At 40.2% G+C, this 24,568-nt stretch overlaps 1 protein-coding gene across 1 annotated transcript in view; it reads left to right on the forward strand.

Annotated features, from left to right (window-relative positions):
- Window positions 1-24,568, forward strand: part of LOC148833189 (catenin delta-2-like) — a 313,017-nt gene that overhangs the window by 79,805 nt on the left and 208,644 nt on the right. The window contains exon 3 of the mRNA XM_088918834.1: window positions 21,540-21,652. Coding sequence (XP_088774960.1) covers window positions 21,540-21,652 — 113 coding nt within the window. The remainder of the gene's footprint in view (window positions 1-21,539; window positions 21,653-24,568) is intronic.

Consider the following 24,568-nt stretch of genomic DNA (forward strand, 5'->3'; position numbering starts at 1 on the left):
GAAGCTCAGGGTACCAGATCTCTTGTCGTTACCAAATGCTCTGCACAAATTGGCACTTAAAACAACACGTTTCCATTTCATCTGTTTTCCACTGGGAACATCTGGATTAAGATAGTAAAAACACACAAAGTTCTTTCCAAAAATTTAGATAATGCCAATGCAATCTGTGTCTGTACTATGAACAGAATGTGTTGCTTGCCTCTTCTCAAACCACCGCTGCTCACAGAGCTCATCATCAAGAAGAGGGCCATATTCATCAACTGTTCTTTCACAGTAAGGCTCAGACCAGGTCAAAACTCAGGACCACTTCAGTCACAAGCTGCGAATCCAGTATAACTGGATTAATATATAGTATAATGCCCAGTTCTGGATGTCCACCTTATAAAATATTGTATCTTCTGCAGGAAAAGTGTGTACAAAGTTTACAGAGACCCTCTCAAACCCTTATTATATCATTTAAAATATAAAAAAATAATATTAATTAGTCGTTATAAAAAAAGACATGGGAAATGTATACATTAATTTTTTATGTACTGTATATGGTTCTCAACTTTGGATGAGACATAAAACCAAAGTCCTGACTCTCTGTGGTCATTAAAAATCCCAGGGTATTTCTCGAAAAGAGTAGGGGTGTTACTCCAGCGTCCTCACCAACTTTCCAATTGGCCCTTACCAATCATTACCACCTGATTATCCCCATCTCATTATCTTCATCACTCTGCTCTTCTCCCCACTGAAAGCTGGCGTGTGGTGAGCGTTCTGGCGCACTATGGATGCCGTCGCATCATCCAGGTGAGGCTGCACACTAGTAGTGGTGGAGGGGAGTCCCCATTACCTGTAAAGAGTTTTGAATGGAGTGTAAGGAATTATTATTGTTAGTATTATTATTAGCAGGGTGTTGAACCTACATGCTATACTTAAGAGTATCTATCTTCTCTGCTTACAAGTTTGTGTTGAGCTGACACCATGGATGTTTGTTACTTAAAATATGAAGAACCAAATCTCACACTACAGTTTCAGCTATTGCTGTGACTTGTCTTTTATCAACCAGCTGTTAACATCTGGATTTAGAGATGTTTTAATAGATCTGAAAAGAGCTTGAGGAGACCATTTGTTTTTATTGTCTCACAATGTTTATGACTTTGGTGGTTTTCAGAAGATTTATACTGTATAAATGGTGATGAATTTTTAAATGAAGTTTAAATAAATAATGATAAATAAAGTTTATCATTTTATATCCTATAACAAGATAATAATCTGCACACTCATTTTGAAATGTTTATTTCTGCAATATTGCTTCATTGCATCAAATTATCTGATGACAATTTTGTAGTAAGACTACAATAAACTGAAATGATAAATCATAGAGAATCACAGAGAAATTGTAACTATGAAGAAGGGTACTAAATAAATTCAACTGAGTGAGGAACAAAAGTTACAGAGTTAAAATTTTATTTTTTGAAAAACAGTAGTTTTAAACTATGTTTATATTTCTAAATGAATGCAAGATTTGCAGTATTTGCATAAAATCTCAAATAAAATATTATATGATATTAAAAATAGAATATTAAAGTTCCACTCAAAATGCACTTGTTGAGGGGTTTTTCTGGAAGGGAAAAAAACGCGAAGTAATTCATGATGCCTACTTTGCAAGCCATGTTGTAATCAAATTCATACAAACTGGCCCTTCTGAAAGGAAAATCGTCAATCATCATCCACAGGCAAAGTTCCAGGTTTTCTAGTGAAGATGGCTCCGTTGCTTTCCACATAAATCCACTCGTGTGTACTGCCTTCCGGCCATTCTTTTCTAATCTGACAAGTACAGCGGTGCTTTCAGGAGTACAGTACGTCTGTGTGCATTACTGTTTCTGATGCAAGGAACTGAGGTTCCTTCTGAGCGAGTTAGGCCTATACTTGACATTCCAGGTGATATAAAGGGCAACAGCAGTGTCCCTTTCGGTGCTGCCTGTCCTGGTGGGTCTGTGGCTGCGGCATCTTACATAAAAGCTACACCTTTAGTAAAGTATACTGTGTTTGCCACTGGGTGTAATGTTGAGGCAAGTCATGCTTAATTTCTATAGACTAGAATGCTGTTTTTTTTAAAGTTCAGTAATATAGATACAGTATAATATAAGATATAATTTATCATTTAAAAAAAGAGGGCGGAGCGGTGGTTCTGTGGCTGGAAGGTTGCCAGTTCAAATCCTGCAGCCAGCAGAGGAATCCTACTCCGTTGGGCCCCTGAGCAAGGCCCTTAACCCCAACCGCTCCAGAGGCGCCATATAAATGGCTGACCCTGCGCTCTGACCCCCAGCTTCTCTCCCTGTCTGTGTGTCTCATGGAGAGCAAGCTGGGGTATGCAAAAAGACAAATTCCTAATTTGGAATTGGCAATTGGATATGGCTAATAAGGTGATCTTATGATCTTTGTGCCTTCCCTGTGTGCTGAGTCACTTAAATAAGTATCTGTCCTTCCAGCTGTCCATTTTCTGGGTTGCGGGGGAGCTGGAGACTGTCCCAGTAAGCGAAGGACTCGAGGTGCACCCTGGGCAGGACTCCAGGCACAGCACAGCAGACACTCAGACACAGACATGCACAGGGCCAGTTTTCCCAGGAGAAAATGATCCTATTCGCATGTTTTTGGATTGTGGGAGGAAACTGGAGCACCCGGAGGGAACCCACATGAACAAGGCGAGAACATGCAAACATCACGCAGCTAACACGCCAAGTCTGGATTTGGACTCAGGACCCCAGTCTTGTGGGGCAACAAAGCTTTGTATTGTGCCACCATCTTGCCCACTTAAGTATGTAGCCTTTCAAATTTTACAACAAAACAGCAGAAGTTCCTTGCCTTATTTCTTACAAAATGGTACTTCTTCCTGACTTCATAATTAAAGTCAGTTATGACGATAATTCATCAGTTTTGGAAATAGTGGATGAAAGAGGTTGCTGCTAGAATGTAGGCCATTCTTTGCTGTGTGTGCTTCAGTGTCCCATTTAAGTATTTTCTATAACTGTATTTTCTGTTGGAGGATAGTGAGGAAGGTATCTCTCTATCATACAGATTCAGTCATGTCTCAGTTCCTGGGATCTGGTAAAAACCCTGTTTGCAGCTCCTCTGCCAGTCTCTCAGTGGGTTTCAATAATGTGGCCATGGTCCATTTCTCATGTCGATATTTCTCTCTGCTGCACCCTACTTAAAAATGTTACAATAGACAAGTAAAATTGCTTTTGTTTGTTCGTAGCCTTTTTATGTGATACTTATATTTGTAATGCAAATTATGATATGTTCTTTTCAAAATTTATGATACACAATTCAAGAATGGCAGCAACTGGGATGAGCTCATGATTTCTAACTACAATGTGCCCAGGTCTTCTTTTCTTTGGGACAAAACTATGCAAGATGCTGTAATAGACAGAAAGACCTTCATGATTCATTAATAATTATATATACTGTAGGACACCACAGTACAGCTTTGTGTGAACATTCCCATTGGGATAGACTGGACTATCTGCTGGTTTGAAGACCTTTCTTCAGTTCTTATCAACACAAATGAGGCATTTCTTCAAACAAACGGTTGTGGGAGTGTCTAACAAGCTGCCCAGACATGTTGTTGAAGCTGCTATCTGCTTTTTCTTTTCAAGGAACATCTGGAGGTCCCAGGATCAATTCTCCATTATCTGCCGAACTGGCTGACTGGACTTCTCGTGTTTGGAACCTGTCTTGTCATGCTCAGAGTCGATGCCATGACCTAGGCAGTCCTTTTTGAGATGTACAGATATCTGTGCCTTAAATAATAGAAGTGTATTCTAGAATTTCTTATGTAATTGATAGCATGCATTCAATTTTAAATGTAACATAGTGGAGCACATCCTGTTCTGAAACTATTATCTGCTCAGTCTATTGTATTTGAGTTTTCACAGTTTTGCGTTTTACTGTAAAAAGTGTTGGCTTGCAGCTGTCAGACCTCTTGTCGAGTTCTGGTGCTAAAGAGAGGAAAGAGCACGGTTTTGTGTTTCCCCTGGAAGCTTCAAGTTATCAAGCAGGGCTTTTGTTTCTAAGGTGCGTTATATTCCTGCAGTGTGCGACGACTCGGCTGCAGAGATAAGTACAGTAGCTTCTTTTGACTGATTTACAGCATTTTAAACATATTTCAGGGGATACAGACAATTATTTGTCTGTGTTAATTGCATAAAGGTTTAATGCCAGGATTTGGCTTAAGGCAAGACAACGCGTACAAGAAAGCTTGAGGTCCTGTAATTATATACATAGCAGGTGATTGGCAGGAACTGAGTTTGTCTCCCTCTCAGGCGTTTGTCAGGAGTTCAATTAGTACTGCCTTTCTCATTCTTGTGCCAATCTTGTCCGGCAGCATACTGTATATTGTATGAATTAAATTTCTGTAACAAGGTGGAGATAAGACTCTTGCACACTCTTTTTAAAACTCATTAGAAAAAAGAGAAATACAAATAAATTTCAGACATCAGGCAGTGTACAGCTCTGCAGTGCAGGACTGCTGGAAGAGAGGGGCTCCCCTGGTTATTTAAGACAACGTCAGGATGAAAAGATGAGTTTCCATTCATTCTGTGGTGTTCTTCTCATCCTCCACTCCCACACGTAGTTATGGAGAAAACACCAAGTTCTAAACAAGTTCAAGTTACACAGCAAGTGAGCTCAACCTGGAAATTGCTTTTGTGTGACAGACAAAACCATATTTTTTGTCAGAATATTGCAGTATTCTGGTGGGATTTAATATTTCTTGCTTCTTTTCCATCAGTGATTCTAGCTTTAAGACTGTGTTTCTTAGTGGCTTCTCTTGGCTTCTCTGGCTTATTTATAAAATTATGTATTCTTTCTCTCAATTAATGTTTTCAACATCCGTTGTTTTTTTTCCATTAACAAATGGTCGAGGAGGCCACTCTGAAGAAAGTCCGAACACTGAGTTGTGCTTGACTAAAAACTTAGGAGTTAAGGTTCCAGAGTAAACAGAAGGAGATCTGCTTCCAAAGCAGAAATAACAATAACATAACAATTAAGACATGCATTGGGTTTTACTGTTTATATTGTAGTTTTATTGGAAGTGCACAGATAACACTTGCAAGTGCATTTACACTGCCAGCAGTACTCCTCTGCTTGGCCTGAGGGATTCACACATGAAGCAAAATGAGAGGCTCAGAATAACCCACATTTAACAGACATAGACATGAAGACCCCGTGTCTCAACAGCATCAAAAGCATCAAACATCAAATGTGTTTCAAGTTGCATGACCAAAAAGTCATTGTAGGGGCTGGGCATTCGTGAGAATCATATAATTCAGCATCATTGGGAAAGCTCAAGAAGAGATTCTGGTAACGAATTAACAATACTTGCAATAAAGCAGGGGGTCCTGAAATCATATCGTGTCTTAAAACCACCGGTAACAATAGAAGTGAAAGTTGTCTTTTCTACAGTTCATCCCTATGACGATAAACAGCTAAAAAGGGAAAGAAAGACATATATCTGTGAAAACAATTGTGAAATATTCGGATACTCGGTTTTTATGGACTATCCGCCGACCAAAAGATGAAAAGTAAAAACTTTTTAAAAAGTTACAAACGTTGGCTTCAACGGAATAAAGCAAGTCCAGCCCACCCGGGCAGAGCTCAGCCAATGGTATCACTGCGCTAGCTGCCTTCAGCCTGCGGGCCCAGCCCACCTTGGGAAAGCACAGCCAATGACATCCCTGCAAGGTTGCCTTCAAGGGGCAGGACCATCCCTACCTGGCAGAGGTCAGCCAATGACATTGCTGCATGGGCAGCCTTCACACAGCAGGCCCAGCCCACTCTGGCCGAGCTCATTCAATGACATTGCGGCGTGGGCTGCCTTCAAATGAGCCCGCCTCTCCAATCGTCTCCTTTAACTCAACATGCATAACAGAATTAAAGGGCATAAATTAAAATTAATTGCTTTTGCGTTCATGACTGAGCCCCCGTGGCTGCCTGTTAGAAATATAAACAGGAATACTTTAAGCAAAGCATGAGTTATTGCTTTATTATTTCTAAATCATATAAAACATCCCATGGTTTGAAAACACCCTTTTGTGCGCTTGAAAACAATAAATAATGCAATAACCATTTTTACAGGGTTGAAAAAAACACAGGTTTATATCACACCCATCGCTTTGCTGTTCTATGCACGGTGTGAATGTACTTTTAGCATGAAAATGCCTTTACGATTACCCTTCCGCACAGACTCGGCTGGAGATGAATCATGAATAATGTCCACAGTGATTGTTAATGAGTAACCTCTGAATGCAACTCCAGTGGTTAGGATACAGCGGCGTGTCTGAATGCCATGACTCTCTTTGCTGTGCGTCAGATAGGCTGGCGAGAGAAGTACGCAGGAGAAGGGGGACTCCATGAAGACTGAGAATGAAATGAGTCTCCCCGTTGAACTGTTTGTCTTGTCTGAACTGTTTTGAAATCGCTGCACGGCTGCCCCTTTACGTGTGAAGCGTTCAGCACGGGGCGGCTGTAATCTGACACCGCAGACTCAGAAATGGAAATGTCTGTAACAATAAAAAGATAAAGCCTAATGAGAGAAAAGCCGATGTTAGCACCAGTCTGCCAAGGAAGTGTCAGTGTTCTAGCAAAATTCCCCCATCGCACCATTTAGTTTAAAGCAGACTTTTCTTCTCGCTTGGTATTTTTCGATAGCTTGCACAACATATTGCCTGCCTCGGTTCAGATCACCGCCCCGCGGAGTTTACGCAGGGGACGGGAGTGAAAAGTAACTTTGCGATGTGTGGAAAAAGCTCTCCTGCATCCAGAAGTGCATCCTCTGTCAGCACAGTTTTACTGATGCCAGCACGGCTGACACGAGTAGGGACAGGCGATGAGTTTAAAAGCGCTTCTGTCAAGGAAGTGCCGTGAAACAGAAGCCGTGTTACACGTGGTCTTATTTAGAACACCAAGCACTTCGAGGGACATCTTTCCGCATGCTAGTTGAGTGCGAGGTGCAGTTGGTCCTTGCAAAAAGAGCAGTGCAGCATTGATCTTGCGTGCTTCTTAAAAGAACAGATTTCAAATACTGATACAGTGGAGATGGAAAAGCTGAATTCCCTGTTGTTGTTGTTGTTGTTGCTGTTTTTTGTTGTTGTTGCTATTTTTCAGTAAAATTTAGCAAATAACTAAAATAAGGGAAACTGCTTTAGTTAGTGTTTGACTTTACATTGTTCCAAGACTGTCAATAATTGGAACCATTAACAACACGAATCTTGCAGCTTTTGAAGAATTATACCACGGATTACTAAGGCTTTCCATTTGTTTTGATAACTCTTGTACAATGTTGTCTTCTTTGAATGATTCAGAAATATTGTACACTGCATTTCACAGCACCCAGACAATTAGATGTGTTGAGGATGTTGATTCAAGTTATAGTGAGATACTGTGTGTTTTAACTGTATGGAATATTTAAAGTTACAATAAAAAAAAAATTAACACCCTACCACAAGTTGATGTTACTTCAACTCAAATATAGTTCTAAAAAACAAACAGTATATCTTGTTTTTGCTTCATTACATTATAATTATTAATATTATCATTTAAGACATCATTAAATACTTGATAGACGATGACGGTTTTTGCATACCAGTACTCATAACTGCATTAAACTAACCCTATAAAATATAATATTCTGTAGTGCAGTGACAAATAACTGAAACAAAAAAAAAAGTCAGTAAATGTTTTAGAATTAGAATATAATTTTAAAATGTTTGGTACTGCCCACTTAAATGAACTAGTAATGGCTAGTGACGTTACTGTTTCTGTGCTGGGCTCATGTATTCATCCTCCAGGAAGCTGCTCGCTAGATTAGCCAAAGGCAGGATGAAGTCAAAGAATGCTCAGGTGTCTTATTTTCCAAGGATCCTGCTGTTAAAAGAAACTGACAGTATAAAACAATTGTTAAAGCTGTTTGACGATTTCTACAAATTGACCTACAGTAAGTGTCTGTGTTTGCATCTCACAGCTGTTTTGGAGGCCCTCTGATGCAAACGTTCATCCCCCTGTGTGACTCCTCACAGCTCTCCTGCTGTGCTGAATGTTTTGCGGGGTTCGCCCATGGGTGGTGTGGGGGGACAATGCGAACACAAGCGAGAATGTGTGAGGTGGGACGTGTGCCACTCCTTCTGCAAGCGCCTGGCTGAAGAAGCAAGAAAAGAGGCTTTGGAAAGATGGTGATTTTTCTAGCCGTACGCTACCTAAGCAGTGTGATATCCAGAGGACTTTCACATTATTACAGTGCCAATGCAAGGAAATACATATGTCTTCATGCTTTTAATATACTACTTCATTTGATTTGAGAACCATTCGATTTCCTGTATTTTAACAGTCCTCTGTTGACGCTAATGAAATTCAATTCTTGTGGTAGCTTTTAGTGGTGCAGGGCTCTTTGTCACTTCCTCCAAAGGAAACGCTGCTGGATGAGTTCCCACGGTGACCCAATTCCATTGTGAATGATGCATTTATTAGCAGTGAAAGAAATCCTCCATCTCTTATATATGCCATTAATGATGAGATGTGTTCAGTTAAATCTCTAACAGGCTGAAAACAATACAGATATCTTAACCCATCCTTTAATGGCAGCTAGGCTGTATTCTGAGCACAGGTCACAGTCTTAATTAACTGAAGTATAAGTGTTGGGTAAACACAGCACTGACATACTGGTACTGTAGTAGTAAAAAAACACAGCGGAAGAATATTTGAATAGCAGTGTGACACAATAACTGCAGTTTTGTTTCCTTTATTACTTTAGTTGAAGAGGTACTGTAAAGGTTCTGATAGAACCTATTTATTCAGTCAGAACTGAGGTCTTAAAATGAAAAATGGAGACACAAGTCATCCTTCATTTTAGTAGTTTTGGGATCTGTAATCAAAATGATCATAGTAATTTACTTCTGAAGTGAAGGGTATAGCTAAGAATTGTATTTTTGTAGAGTTCTTGGAGCAGAAATCTCAAACTGATACTATTCTTTTCTTATATGATTTTTTTTTTCATAACCACAAACAGAATTTTGAAGTTGCAAAAGTAACCTTTGCCACAAGACTGAATTATTGAGTCAGTTAGGGAAAAAAAGAAAATCAAAAATAGAGTTTAAGCCAACAAATGATAGGGTTTATACCAGCATGTTCATCTAAATGCCGGTATAAATGTAGAATAATCTGGTCAGAAATATAACACTAGCAGTACTTAGGAGGCATTAACTCCCTCATTAACACTTTTCTGTTTTATTCTTGTTACTTTTATGAGACAATAAAAATGAATAATTACATTTGGAGGCTAAACAGTTCTGAAATACAGGTGGTTTATAAAGATGTTCAGTGTCTGTCAGGAAGATCAGGACTGCTGTGCTGTCTGCTGGCCTGATCTGAAGAATTTAAGACTCATAAATCCAGTTAAAAAATAACCAAAGAATAACCAAATTACTCTTATCCTGTGTGCACCTGTCAGTGGCACTCGTTTTAAATCATGAGAGTCTGCAGGAGAGCAGCAAAGGTGGGCCTGGATAAGACTGGCAGTTACAGCTCATTCTTTTCCTAGTATTTATATAAGCATGCATGAAAACATAGAAAGCCAGACACTTGCAAGAGAGGCAGAGAGGATTTGTGTTGGTCCAGCATTGTCAGTTTCTGTACAGTGTATTTGGAAAATTGTCTGTTCCACTGACAAAACGCTTGAGTGGAGCAATGAGTTGGAAGAAAAACCCTTTACTTTAGAAGAGGCCTAATTAGGTGATTAATCTTGAAATAAAGATAAACTACTTTATCCAGAGGGGCCAAGAATTCATATAGATTTTCCAGAATGCACACAAAATAATGGGAGTGAGTCGCAAGACAAACTGTAGTTTATTAATTGTTCAATTATGCATGCTCAGACTTCTCTCCTGACTCAACCCGTTTTGTAAAACAATATTTTCCTAAAATATTTATATTATTGAATTATTGAATATTGTTAATATATTATTCCCTGGAATATGAAATATTCTGAAAAGAAAAATTAAAATTAAATCAAGTAAGAAAAACTGAAAATTGGTAAGGAGTCTTTCAGCCAGACAGGTCAGATTCTTCTTCCTATACTGTACTTTTTAATATAACGTACATGTTTTTTCAAATTCCCAGGGTTTCCTTTAAACTTGAGCTTTCATGGTTAGAACCCTTCTTATTTTCTTGTGATTAAATTTGACTGCCCTTTACTACATTGGGTGCCAATGCGCATTTAAAAAAAAAATCTGCTTACCTCTGTTTTGCAACTTGAATAAACTTTACATAAATTTGCAAATAAAATAAACCACTTTAGGTTTAAAAACGGCTGTTTGATTTATTCATATTAATAGATGTTACTACTTGGTCTTGAGCAGCACTGAAGGAAATTTAATTTTGTCTATTTCTGAAAAATATATATATATTTCAGAACTCATAAACTCAACTGGCGTCTCAATAATCCTAATACCAGTTACAATTTTCAGCAGGATTTATGAGACTGTTACTGAAACAGGCCACTAAATAGTGTATGCTAGTCTAAAAGGACCACTGTCTTTTACAAAGCAATACAGTATATACAATATATACTGACACTACTTGATAACACCCTTTTTAAGGCTTATATAATGTTTCCATCAAGAAAGGAATGCTTCACGGACTGGAATTTGTAGTTTTCCTTCATTATTCTTTCACAGCCGCTATTCTGCAATCAGCCAAGCCAAAGATGCGCAGATGAAGTTTGAGATTAAGGAGTGGAAGAAGGCCTCTGAAAAAAGGGTGAAACTAGTTTACATGTTAATTTGCTCAAGGTCACTTGTTGCCAAGACGTATCTGCATCTTCTTTGAAATATTTGGTTTTAATTCCAGGAGAAAAGCCATGCTTCAGAGAAGCCTCTGTGACCAATTCAGTAGGTTCGAACGTTTCACTGCAGAGGAGAGGGTTTTCAGGGCTAAATCATTTATGTTTGCATGCTCTTTGCTGGCTGTAGGAAAAGTAGCATCAAAGAGTGAATACTACTGTAAAGTTCAGTTAATTTAAAAAAGAACTATGCCAAAGTATAATAAAACCCTCACCTAAGATAGGTATTCAGCTGTTACATAATTTATTGAAAAGCTGGTGACAGTAATGGGGAAGCTTTAAAAGATTTGTCCCAGAACTGAATTGTAAACAGAACCTCAACCAGCTGCTAATTTTGAAAAGGATCTCATTTTTCGTTCCTTTCCTGTCATGATGTGTGTAAATGATCTCAGCTTATTTTCTCCATTTTCTTTCGAGAAGCAGCTGGCTGAAATTCTCGGATCAGTTAGACACTGGCAACCAGACTAAACTGATGGGCCAAATGGCCACCCCTCGTTTTTAACCTTTATCATCTTTTTCGTCTCTCACAACATTCTGTTATTTCTTCTCAAGAGCTGGCTCATAAGCTCACCACCAAAGAGGGTGATACTGTCGATAAAATACGTGGAAATGTCAAATACACTGATTCCCAACTGAGCCATTCTGCTGTAGCTGACTATACTACCACAATAGTACACAGACACACACTGCAAAGCATAGAAGAAATTAGTAGTGTGTGTCAATTGTGCAAATTTGATTTAGCTACAATATGTTGATTATTTGTCAGGGTTTATGTAGGCACTTTTATAATGCTTCATAATGACAGAAACATACATTACTATATCAGAAGCAGAGACACATTGGAATGAATTTCAAAGAAGACCTGAAACCATGACTCTCAGCACCACATGTGGACAAATGAATTGTTTTTGTTTATTTCGTGATTTATCTTATTTTTTGGTATTTAAAAGATAATATTTTCTTACACTTACTGTATATAGCACTTTTTTGGACACTCCACTCACTACAGGTAATGGGGATCCCCTCCACCACCACCAGTGTGCAGCCCCACTTGGATGATGCACCAGTACTCTCCCCACACACCAGCTCTCAGTGGGGATGAGAGCAGAGTGATGAAGCCAATTCAGAGATGGGGATTATGAGGAGGCCATGATTGGTAAAGGCCAGGGGGAAATTTGGCCAGGACACTGGGATAACACCCCTACTCTTTTCGAGAAACACCCTGGGATTTTTAATGACCACAGAGAGTCAGGACCTCTATTTTACATCTCATCCGAAGGATGGTGCCTCTTTACAGTATAGTGTCCCTGTCACTATACTGGGGTATTAGGACCCACACAGACCGCAGGGTGAGCGCCCCCTACTGGCCCCACTAGTACCTCTCCCAGCAGTAACCTGAGCTTTCCCAGGAGGTCTGCCATCCAGGTACTGACCAGGCTCACTTCTGCTGAGCTTTAGTGGGTTGCAAGTTGTGAGTTGCAGGGAGATACAGCTGCTGTTAAAAAAACAAAGGTATCCAATCCTGGTCCTGTAGGGTCAGTGAGTCTGAGGGTTTTCTAAGCCCTGTAAAGCACCAGCACCTGAAGAGCAGGAGAGAACTCCCAGTGTGTTTCAGTGAAGCCAGTAAGGAACGTATGTCGCTGAGCTGAAATGAAAACCGGGAGAAACAGTGGACACTTTTAATGGGTGCACAGGTAATATTCACGTGATGCAAGTCTGACAAGAGGTGTCTGTGCAGTGGGATGCTGTTTTCGAAGACGCAAGAAGTGCATCCCAGTGGGCCCCTTGTCCTGGGATATTGTTGTGCATTCCAGTTTGGTTTTATATGGACAGCGCATGTTTTATTAAAGTTGAGCGTTACAAGGACAGATTAAATTCCTCTGCCCAGTCATGCATGTACAGCATCTGAGAAGTACAGTATACATTATACACAGTGCAGCCCCAATAAGAAGTTCTTCATGTGGGATTGCAAAGGCTTTTTGGAACTGCCATCAACGCTGGTGTCTTTGTAAATAATTTGTATGAGAGACAATCTTGGCATCACCTTTCCATTACGATCCTCTTTCCATTTGAGTTGCCTTCAGCAATGTGAAGTGGCGAGGTGTAATGATATCACACCGAAATAGACAAATACAAACAGCTGCTTGAAAATGGGAAAAGAGCAGAAGCAGCAGGAAGAGCACAAAGAGTTTCTAGCTGAAGGGAGGGCAGTGCAAGTCCATCTGGGTGTCTGGGTGTTCTCTGGTGTCAGCTTTCACCCCCAGCCTTAGCAGAATATACAGTTTAAAGGGAAAAGCTTTGTGGCTGTGCCACGCCTAAAGAGAATATATCCAACTGCCTTTGCTTATCATTGTCCTTATTAAGTTATCAGGAATTTGAGGACATTTTAAAAAGGGTGCTGTAATCCATAAAGATTGCAACCTCTCTCCTGCAGTACCTTGTACTAAATGTATACAACAGCCATCTGTGAACACCCATCGAAGTATAAGGTTTAGAAAAAGGCACAATACAAATTTGCTGGTGTCTGTATTTTACAGTACATTTAGATTTCCTTTTTCCGAAAATAGTTTCAGCTTATATTGTGATAGATCTTTGAACAGTTTGCTTCCCAAGAGCCGTCACCATGGCATTTTTACTTTTGGCAAAGGATTTCTTGTTAAAAGACATACGCCATCCTACCTTCACTATGCTTTCTTTTACTATTTTGGTTTGCTTGTATATATATATCTTGTGCGCATTACTCCTTAAATGAAAAGGCAGTCAACAGGACCAGTCAGGCCTGGTTGACGTCGACAGTGTTCTCTTAGTTTGGGATTTTCTCTTCAACCAAAGACAGATGCACTCAAGTTAAATTTCACTTTCTTGTTAGAAGACTTTATTCTGAATCAGTACAATGTGTGGCTGGACAACACGCAGGCATTTTCTGAGTTGGCTTCCATGTGCAAAATCTCTGTTGATGATGATTAATTAACAGGTCGCCCAGCTGCAAGTCCGCTCAGAACATATTTATCATTTGCAGTGTTTGCCTCTTTAGCTGTGTGTCTGCTCTACCAGTGACAATGGGGTATGTGTGTTTGTGATATTCATGGAGATGGGCCCTACATACAGCACTGTAAACTCATTTCTCTTCTACAGTCACAGATAGTGGTAGATGGCAGCTGTAGCATTCAAACTCTCGACAAAGTGCTTTGTCATTATCTTTTGACTAATTAGTATTCAGTCACGCAACCTGACACCCGAGACAAAACACTCCAGTCTTTACTTCTGCTGAACAAACAAGATGTACTGTTTGAAATTAGGCCACGATAGCCGGGTCACTATCATGCAGGGTAGATGTCATTACCCTTAGGAAAATATATACAATTTCATGCTCATGAAGATAATGCAGCCGACTTTGTGCGTGAGTTGTACTAATTTAATAGTGCATTTCACCTCAAACTATAATACAGAGGAGCCATATAAGGTTTCAAATTTAATAATCACTGCAGATCAGATAACACCAAGGATAAAGGCTCTAATCTTAGGTTAAAGTGTTATACACAGATTGTTCTCTACTTATAAATATTTAATACTGTTATGTGCAATTTTCAAACAGATGTCTCCAAGCATATGCTATGCTTGAGAGCTACTGTATTGTCTTGTTTTGGGCCTTTTTTTGGAAGAGAAATGATCACCTACATCTGTATGTACAGAGGCATGGTAGTGTGTTCAACCTGACATTCAACAGCCTCTGCAAATTGTAATGTACACCTTGTTCAGTACGTACTGTATAACATAATGGTTACATCATATCATATGAAAAAAAATCTGAATTTAGAAAAAGGATTTCTTGTCTATACAAACTAGATCTTATAAATTAACTTTAGTGTGAAAAGTCAACAAATACGAAAAATAGCCTGACACAGAATATCATGTGTGAGTTGTTCCTCAGCTTTACACAATTATAGTTGCTTTCCCCTAGGGTAACACAATCGTTTTAAAGACCTTGAAAATCCTTTGTCCTCCCCTTGTACATGAAAGGAAAGGCTGTTCATTTATTTTGGAATAAGAAGGAAACCGGAGGTTTATTGACTACACTTCCTGCCCCATATCTGCACATTACAATAATGTAGCAAAGGTGTGTAAATACACACTGTGTGGAAAATCAAGCATCTTCCAGGAGTTCTGACTCCTCGCCCTGCATGCTCCTGTTTCCTTGTTGCTTCCCCTCACTGCCGGTAAATAAACTCTCAGGCCTTGAGAATTGAGTCTGTTTGCCACTCTGCACTGAGCAGTGCTTGGTATGCATGAAAGACAAGCCAGTGACCTTTCATCAGTCTGGTTTCATCTCTGATTTTACTGATTGCACCGGCTCCAACACAGAAGGTCAGCAGCATCCCTTTCAGTTTTAATTTATTGCTTCTAACTAAAGATCTGAAACACCACAGCCCCTATTAGCCTTAGATTGGTCTTATAAAGCAGCAGCTCTTTGTACCTTCAAAGGCTTTTTAAATCCACAAACTGCTTCATTTCACTTGGAAATGACACCAAAGGTACATTGAGATGCAGTGGTATGTAGAAAGCAAGTCTTGTTTATGCTAGTGCCATATAAATTTAAATACTTATGTATATACAAAAGAGTGTTGTTATCTAGACTGTAATTTATCATTGAAATTCTATACTTATGGAAAATGCACACCTCTGACCAGCAAAACTTCAGTGATTTCTGTTCTCTTCAATTGACAGCTACTTTAGCCTGTGTTGTTCAGTGCTTTCAGTCCCTTTACAGTACATCATTACATGTTTCAAATCACATAGTCTAACAAAATTGCCTTCCCCCATCCATTCAGAGCAACACCCCCTTCCTACCGAAAGAGAAATAAAGAGCTTCATTAAAACAGAACAGCCACTGAGCATCCCTGAAGTGTACAGCCCAGGAAGTTCGCCAGAGGAAGAAAACATACTTACTGTTGAAACTAAAAGCACTTGCCTTCCCTGGCCACTCTCACGGCTTTTCAATGAGGCACCTCAGAACACCCCCTTTTTTGTGGGAAGTGCAGATGGCGTTAGGGATTCGAGAGGAGAATAGAGGAGCAGGCAGAGACGTGATTGGATAGCGGCAGGATTTGGCAGGCAGGCTGGTGGGAGGGTCCTTTTGTGATGAAATGTTGCATAAATAATGCCAAAGGGGGTCTGGATCCACTGTTGCTATGGAGACCTTTGTGCCTGGCTGAACTCTTATTCTCTGCTGCTTGAAGGCAGTCACTGCTGGGCTTGCAGTTCCTCTAATGAGGACAAGAATTCCTTTTATAAGGAGCTGTGCATGAAAGAGTGCTGTGCATAAGGTGGCAGAAATTGGATTGTTCTTTATATATGGCTTATCTGGAGTATGGTACATGTTCAGGTAAATTTCTGTCTTCTTCTCACGCTACGGAGGGCGTAACAGGTGTTTTGATTTGCAGTAGAGGGCAAGGCTTTGAGAAGTGGAGGCGACAGGTCTCTGACTTTCTGTTCTTTACACATGCTGTTGCCTGGAGTTAACCCTCGCTTAAGGACTTTGAGTTAGAAACTTATCTTTGGTCTTTTCACAGAGCTCAGGCTCTGTCATTTTCTAACTTTTACGAAAAGTGTTTTTTTTTGGGTGGGGGGAGGGGGGGGGATAATTATTTTCGTGTGCATCCAAGCGTATGTTCTTTTTTTACAGGCTTTCCGCAAAAGATCTTCTGTGCAATTCTTTCTTAAAGCCTCATGAGAGATGGTGAAGTTACTTTCTGCACTTTCTGAGAAATTGTGAAGCTACTGTACTCTCTGCAAACTGTTTTCGCTTATGTGTGTTCTGCCCCAAAATCGGAGGGAAAGAGCTAAGAACTTTTCCTGCATGCATGCGGAGCTCTGTTGGAGTCACTCTGAGAGTCAGCATGAAGTGAACCCTCTAAGTGTCGGTCGGTGGTGTAGTCACAGAGGTCTTCCTCTGTTGATTCCCCGGCAGAAGGCGAGAGGGAGTCTGGGAGTGTGGGAACATGGAGGGAAGATGTGCGTGGGGCCCCTGTGGATGCGATTGTTTCGTTGAGGCCTTGAACAGCTTTCTGAAGAAATCAATAGCTCCTTCGGTGCAGTACTGTCCACACGGGCGGAGAGCAGGCTGCTATTGATTGCTTGCTGACTTGCCTTAATTAAACCAAATATCTTGTAAGCTCATACCGTAAGAGAGGGTGTTTGACATTTTAGTTACTCATTTAACTGCGGTCTTCTAAGTAACATTATGGTAGCATTGTATTGGGGATTTGCAGGCCTTTATCAACCGTTTCAAACATACATCACGCTGTTTGTGTTTCCAGATTAAAGATGCTCGGTCATACTGGTGTTCTATTAATATTAAATCGGAACATCACAAAATCATAATGAACGTTATGATGTTTTAACATAAATATGTCATTTGTTTGTCTGTCCAAGTTGGTATGTGATGGTATTTCCATATAGTTCCACCTCATTAGCACCTCGAGCTTGATGGCTAAATCAATAGGGCGTGATTTCTGATCTGGCCCATAGTAAGCTGTTTGTTTTCATTGATTTGATTCTGTCTTCCGAGAGGCAAATTCTCAAAATTACTCTCTGAGTCTCGGTATTCAAGATGGTTTTTGTCTCTGTGGAGTTGTACCACATTTCATTTTTCAATTTATTGTGTGCTTGTTCAATTTCAGGAATGCTAAATTAATTCTTCACTGTAAACCTTATTCAGTCACAGCCGACAGAAACAAGAAAAATGTGTTTTTTTTTCACAGGACATCATCAAAAAATCAATCTAAGAACCATCGAATCAAGACTCACTTTCCTGTTTTATTAATGTTTTTTAAATATGCGGCTGCTTTCTGACTACTCCTGTTCAGTGAGTGTTGTCCTTTGAACTGGTCTGTGTCCTATTTCATGAGCTTCCATTTCTTACAGACAGTTTCTGTTTGCCAGTATTTTGGCAAAGTTGTATTCAGCCTCATTACAATCATGCAAGAAGAAATCTTGAGATCTTCTCAGCCACCTTGAACAAAACTTTAGTTCAAACATGTTGAGAGAGAATTATATAAAACCTGTGGATATTTGAAACAAACCCCACCAAAAGTATGCTCTCAAATGACCTGAATTTTCTTTTCATTTCCAAAAACTAGGAAGCTTTTTTCACCAGTTCTAAAATAGGGAAAAAACAAAACTCAGAGGGGCTCCCTCTCTTTTTAAATTCCCTCTGTGGGTAAAAGTGACCGAGTGTTTTTAATTCTAAGAATTTTAAATTCTGGACATGTTTAAGCTGCTATTCTTCCTTCGGGTTCTTCACTGTTGTTTGCGACAAAACGAAAATGAGGGTCTAGTGAGATCCAAGTGTGTCAAGGCCAGCTGCAAAGAAAGTGATTCCCACCCGACTCCTGGTAGCCCGGTACTTAGAAGCATAGTCAGACCCTCCAAGCCCATTTTCAGAGGCACGTTGTCAATAGCATTCTTATTGTTTTTTGCCATTTTAATTGACTGACACTGTTATCCAAAGCAACTTACATGAGCACCCATGTGTACAGCTGGGTATCTTAATGGAGCAATTCAGGTGAAGCACCTTGCTCAAGGATACAACAGCAGTGTCTCACCTGGCATTTGAATCCACTTACAAATCCAAAACCCTGACCGCTGGATAAACACTTTAAGTGCTGTTAGTCTCCTTATACTGTATAGGTTGGAACTAAGAACTTCACAATTCTTTCAAATAATCAATATCTCATAAAATCTATTTATTTACTTAACATCAGTTTTCAAGTTTTAAAATGCGGTATTACTGAATCTATAAAAAGTTATAGCTCACACTCTCTTTTGTTTCTGGCCTGCTTCTGTGTATGGGCTCTGTGAGTACGAGTATTTTTCTTAGCAGCAACCTAACATAGGGTATCTGGGTAGTGGTCTTCCTGTGGAGATTCAGAAAAAAAGAGGATTCAGATGAGTGAATTCCAGATGTAACCATGTGTACAATTCCGCATGGAGGAATATCTGTGAATCCATTAGACATTGCATATGGTATATTTTCTGACCTTATGAATAGATTCTGAAGTGTGTTTTCTTAATTACTGCCTGTTTAAACTTCTCAAATTGCCCAATGAACAAGTAACTCATCCAATGGTTCTAGTTTTGAAATGAATACCTCTCATTATTTCGAGATAAATAGGAAAAAGCTGAGTTTTATTCTTATAGATTTGTGAGGTGCATCAGAGATGTAGTAGAATATGTACACAGGGTGTGTATATTTATCCAGGCAGCATATCTATACAGTATGCTTACTGTACTGTATATCTTGAATCGATACATACAAAAAAAGATCTTGAAGACCTACAGTACTAATATCATAGCAAGATCTGCTCTTTTACTCATTATAATTATATATTTTGTTAATAAAAGTGTGGTTTTAATACGTATCTGTTGTTATAAAACACAGTGACTTCATCAAGCTGGTATTTACTGTATGAGATACTTCTCAATAGTAAAGAATAGTATCTGTAGTTCAATAGTAAAGAACCATTAGTTTAGCCCATTAGGCTAAATCATATTCTCAGTACAGAGGGAAATATCTGTTGCTGATGTAATCTTTGTCTCATGGGCTGTGTTAATTCCCTTTGTTACTCCCATAAAACCATAATTTCACTGTCATGTTGATCTTCAAAAAACAGCAGAGATATAGAGAGCTGCAGTCTGACCTGGCAGCGCTGTCATGTTTCTAAATAACTAAAACAACAATATGACAAACAAAACCAGCACACAAGTGGCTAATTCCCGTAATGGAATTATTCAACAGTCTTTCATGACTGGGGGCATACTGTATGTGTGATGGAGCCTATTCTGCACTGGGTTCGCTGACATATGTGTGCACCTGTGGATTCCCGGCACTGAAAACTGAGGGCTTCGTCCTAGAGCATAACGGGGTTCCTCTGTAGATACAATTGGCATGCTTTGGCCGAACTGAGAAAAAACAGTGCAGGCAACAGATATGAAGGTGTGCTGCTGTGAAAACTTCACATGAAAAGATTCAAGGATAAATTCTACTTGTGGCTTTCGGATTTGAAAAGTGGTGTCCTGCCAGCCATAGCAGTGCAAATTACTCACCCTGTCTTGGTACACTGGTGTCTGAAAACCATGTTCAATGAGATTTTGCATTGCAGTAATTTCAGGCAAATGAAAGCACATTTTGCTTTCATTAGGCCCTTAATTAAATTTGTCCTTGATAAAGGTTAGAAAGTTTTTGAGGTCTTACACAAATTTGGAGAGCTGTGTCCCACAGCACACCCTTGCAACGGAGCCAACAGGTGACAAGCCAAACTGCGTTTCGGGTGAAACAGGGAGTTTGGTCAGCTTGGTCAGGGTGGTGTGTGCTGGCCAAGGGAAATGCCTCTACAGCAGCACAAGGCAGGAGAGTGGTTTGAGGAGCTGCGGTTCAACAGCAGGAGCTGTATGGTGGGGAGGTGATTTGTTTTTTGGAAACTGTCGATAATACATCGCTGTATATTTTTAATCTGTTGATGTTCAGCAGCATCAGTTGCGCAATCACAGGTTTTCCTAACACGATGCCCATGCAGTCATTTTTGTTAAAAATCATGCCACATTAATATAGGAGAGATCGAAAAATTTCCACGCAGCTGAAAAGCGCCAGTGTTCTCTTCATGACGGAATAACGTGATGGAGAATCTTGACGTTTCTCCTTGGAAGAGCAGTATCTTCTTTTCTGACAGGCACCCTAACGCAGTGTTGTGTGTGTTATAATTCAGATGAGGTAGCTGCCTGATGATTTGATTGAAAGCTGGGCTTTGTGCTGGGTTAATCTTCTGTGTAAATACCTTGTCCACGAGAACAACAGCGCTTCTCCACCCAAAATTTGAACCCACAGCTTTTCAGTTACAAGCCTTGAGCACTTAACACTACTCTTTTCTGACATATTGCGGCAAAGCCTTGATTTTGTTGCATTTAGGGAAGTTTTTCACATTTAGGGATAGTGATACCCAATAATGACAATTCATTGGCTTCTTTATTGAAGCCATGAAGAGTCCTTTAAGTGACAGGATAACCGGTGAAAAACAGACGCGTAGCACTGCACTCAACCAATCTTTCCAGCTCTTTGTGAAGGAACCGTATAACCATCTGCAATAGAAGTGTTCACTTTTGACTGCATTGGTTTTTCTTGAAGTGAAATGAAGATTGGAATCTTTTGGAGTTTGTTCCAGTGTTGTACAATTGAATGGGATTGCTCGTATGACTCTTTGGGATAAATAGCACTATGTCGTTTCAAAGGAATTATTATTATGATTCTGAATCACAGAAACTGTCCTCCCATTCAGTATAACAGTATTGTTATTCTGAATATACTGTATACTCCTTTTTTAGCGGTTATGCTTATTCTTGACAGTGAATATGTCTGTGTTTTATTATAAATGTAACAGATAGCTCTGCACAGTCTGGCACAGTGTTCCAGGAGCCAAAACCATCATGAAATCTTTCGTACTGTAACTCCCAGAAGCGCGAGAACTTTATAGTGCGATACTTGCGCTGTTCGGCGATGATGGGGGTCGTCTCTTGTCTGTTTTCGCCTGCCCAAAGGACGAGCCGTAAGGGCGTTCTGGCTCAGGTGAGAGCGCGGCGTGGGGCTGACTCTGTGCCTGTTCCGCAGGAGCTGCAGTTTGAGAGACTGACGCGGGAGCTGGAAGCAGAGCGACAGATTGTTGCCAGCCAACTGGAGCGATGCAAGCTCGGCTCTGAGACCGGCAGTATGAGCAGCATTAGGTACGTACAGTACTGCTCATTTATCAGCCTCTGCACGCTTCGTGGGAATGCTAATTTAATAAACCTGTTTATTTCAATTTGGAGGATCTCTCTCTCTCTCTCTCTCTCTCTCTCTCTGTGTGCCGATGATAAAATTGAAGCGTTCTTCCTTGATTCTTGATTTCTTTCATTGTTTTGTTTTCCTTGGCATTTGATTATGGTTTTTGCACACGATGCTGAGTAAGACGCAGCTTTTCCCAGGAAGATTACGGCACATTAGAGCCGCCTTGTGTCTCAGCAAGTTTTGAAAACATCACAGGACAAGTGGCTCCCTGCTGGCTCACCTGCGTATACTACAGTATTAGAAATGCCATATTTATTGCACTGCACAAATGCAGTGTACAACACATTGGTAAAGTTTTGTAGATGTGAAAGAGTGTGTTTGTTTCAGGTCACAGTCTTCGCATGCCTCTTCCTTTCACAGTTTTCTTTACAGAACTGTTTAATTTCAAAATGTGACTGATGGCTTTGCAAGTTTTTCATGTAAATGAAAAATGAAAGAAGGATGGTTTTAAAGATGTTTACGGAATGTTTTTTTTATTATATTCTTAATTCATTATGAATTACTGTGAATGATTGCATGTTTTTTCCCCTGAGGATCCAGCAAAAACCAGAATCCATATTAGAAACAACAGTTCAGACATCCTGAAGATAACTTCAATTTTGAGTACGATTTCCAGTTTCTGGCTTTTATCATCAGACTGTATCATGCCATTGAGACTGATAATGTTTATCTCTTGGCAAAATGAGCTCATATTTTTTTTTTAATCTTTGTGCAGACTTCAAAAAAGTGAAAATGACTTGAAAACTATAAACATGTACAGCTAGCATGATTTCGGTTCATCTCAATGTTTAATCCACTCTGTGACGCCGAATAGAAATCCACTGCTCCAAAGGGCAATACTGACAAAAGCTGCTTGTAGACTTATTTTTATTGATTTTTTAGCAGTGCTGTAAATTTGGTAATACTTATTGATTTATATGCCATAGAAGCCATGCATTCACTCTGAGATGAGCATTAAGTTTTAATAGTCAAGCAATAAAGACGCTTGTGATTAACACAGCCCTGTGAATACAGTCTTTAAGCAAATGACATTCAAGGCTGATGTTATCACTTCAAAAAGAATACGATTAAAAAACTGAAGAAAAAAAACCCTCTATATGTGAGGGTTAGAATGATGTTAGAATGCAGTGCCGTACAGAACAGATTGCTCAGTTCACCGATGGGAAGCACAGCTCTGAAATACATTGTTTTTTGCCCAAATGTGAGAGTTGCTTGCGGTAGCCAGCAGCGCTCGTGCTGTCCGTGTGGACGGAGCAGAAGGCTCCGTCTTGCTGTGCTGTGGGATGTGCCTGCGGTCACAGAGGATGGCTTCCACATGAAAGGAACAGGTCCTGCTTCCGTGGGGCAGGAATTACACGGCTGGAGAAGCAGCACCTGGGTCCAGACATACAGTACGTGCCCGTAGACAGACTCCGCTAAAAGACCACAAAACCGGAGTAACCACCTTCCTAAATGCAACCTACTATAAGTGTTTATCCTCTCCATCCTGTCTCTGACTGTAGAAATGACTGGGGGGAGGAGCACACCTGACATCACATGACCAAGTGTACCTGAGTGCTCTGAATGACTGGGGGCCTGATGCTGTAGATCAGATTAGACAGACCGATTCCCATTGAATCAGCACGTTGCAAGAAGTATACAAAAAACATTTAGACAAACATTTATCAAATACAAGAACCAACCCTGTAAAAAAATAAAAAAACGAATAGACTTCATCTCTAGATGGAACAATAGGTTCATTCCCTGCTGAAAAGTGAAAAAAGAAAACACAACAACGTCTAGGTACAAAAGACAGTGTTTACTGCAGATAGACAAGTCCAGAACTATAAGAAGAGAGTGCTAGCTTTACAGATAGCTGATTATTTTACTCGTTTCCAAAGACAAAGCAGCTTTGTTTTAGAAACATCACTAAAATTGCAAGTGTGGTAGAATGATAATTAACTTTGTGGTATTCTTAGAAGGTACAGAAGATAGATAGTTTGCGGCTCATTATTTCAACTTTCTGAGAACTGATCACCTGAGCGTGAATGTTCGAATTGATACTTGAGATGTGTAGCAATACAGCAGCTGATGTTCCCCTTTAAAGGAATGAAAACAGCTTTTTTATTTGAATCGCAATTTATATCCCGTGCAATTTTTTTTTACATATTATTACAATTAGTAGTTTCGTTGTGTTCGGCGAATCATTCAGGAAGACCAGGAAGATTCCGACAACACAGTAGAAACCTGACCAGGACACGATCGGTAACCCTACCCCGGCAAGGAGTCCGCACAGGGACACCCCCTTCAATACGCTGTACTTCCTGTGGGCTCAGTGAATAACGGCTCAAGAGCTGCTGCCGCTTGAGGGTGGCGTCTGGACTCGGCTTTTGATTTCTTTGTATCCTCTTCGAACACCTGTACCCAGTGCCCAGCCCCAGGGCGTGATGGCCCGGGCGCATAACGTCTAAGACGCCCTGCGGCAGCACCGTATCGAAAGCCGGGAGAGAAGTTCAGGTGTGGGAAAAGCACAGTGTTTCCAGAGTCCAGGCCCCGTCAGCAGCAGGAACAGCTAGCGTCCTTCACCCCCCACCCCTCTCCTGGGCTGGGAGTGTCAGACGGGGCGAGAGACATTGATTTCACGCCAATGGAAACGAGTCTTTTCAACACGAGGCCCCTAGACCTGTTGTTTGTGGTCGGGAAGCTGATGGGCTCTTATTGATCTGCTGTGGTTTGTGAGGCAGCGTTCCCGGTACTCTATAAAAGAAACTCTGCTTTAACAGGACATCAAGACACAGAACGATTGCATTCTGGGGGTAAAGACTTTATTTTTG

The sequence above is a fragment of the Atractosteus spatula genome, chromosome 6 (genome assembly GCF_055471065.1).
Source record: "Atractosteus spatula isolate fAtrSpa1 chromosome 6, fAtrSpa1.hap1, whole genome shotgun sequence".
NCBI lineage: Eukaryota > Metazoa > Chordata > Actinopteri > Semionotiformes > Lepisosteidae > Atractosteus > Atractosteus spatula.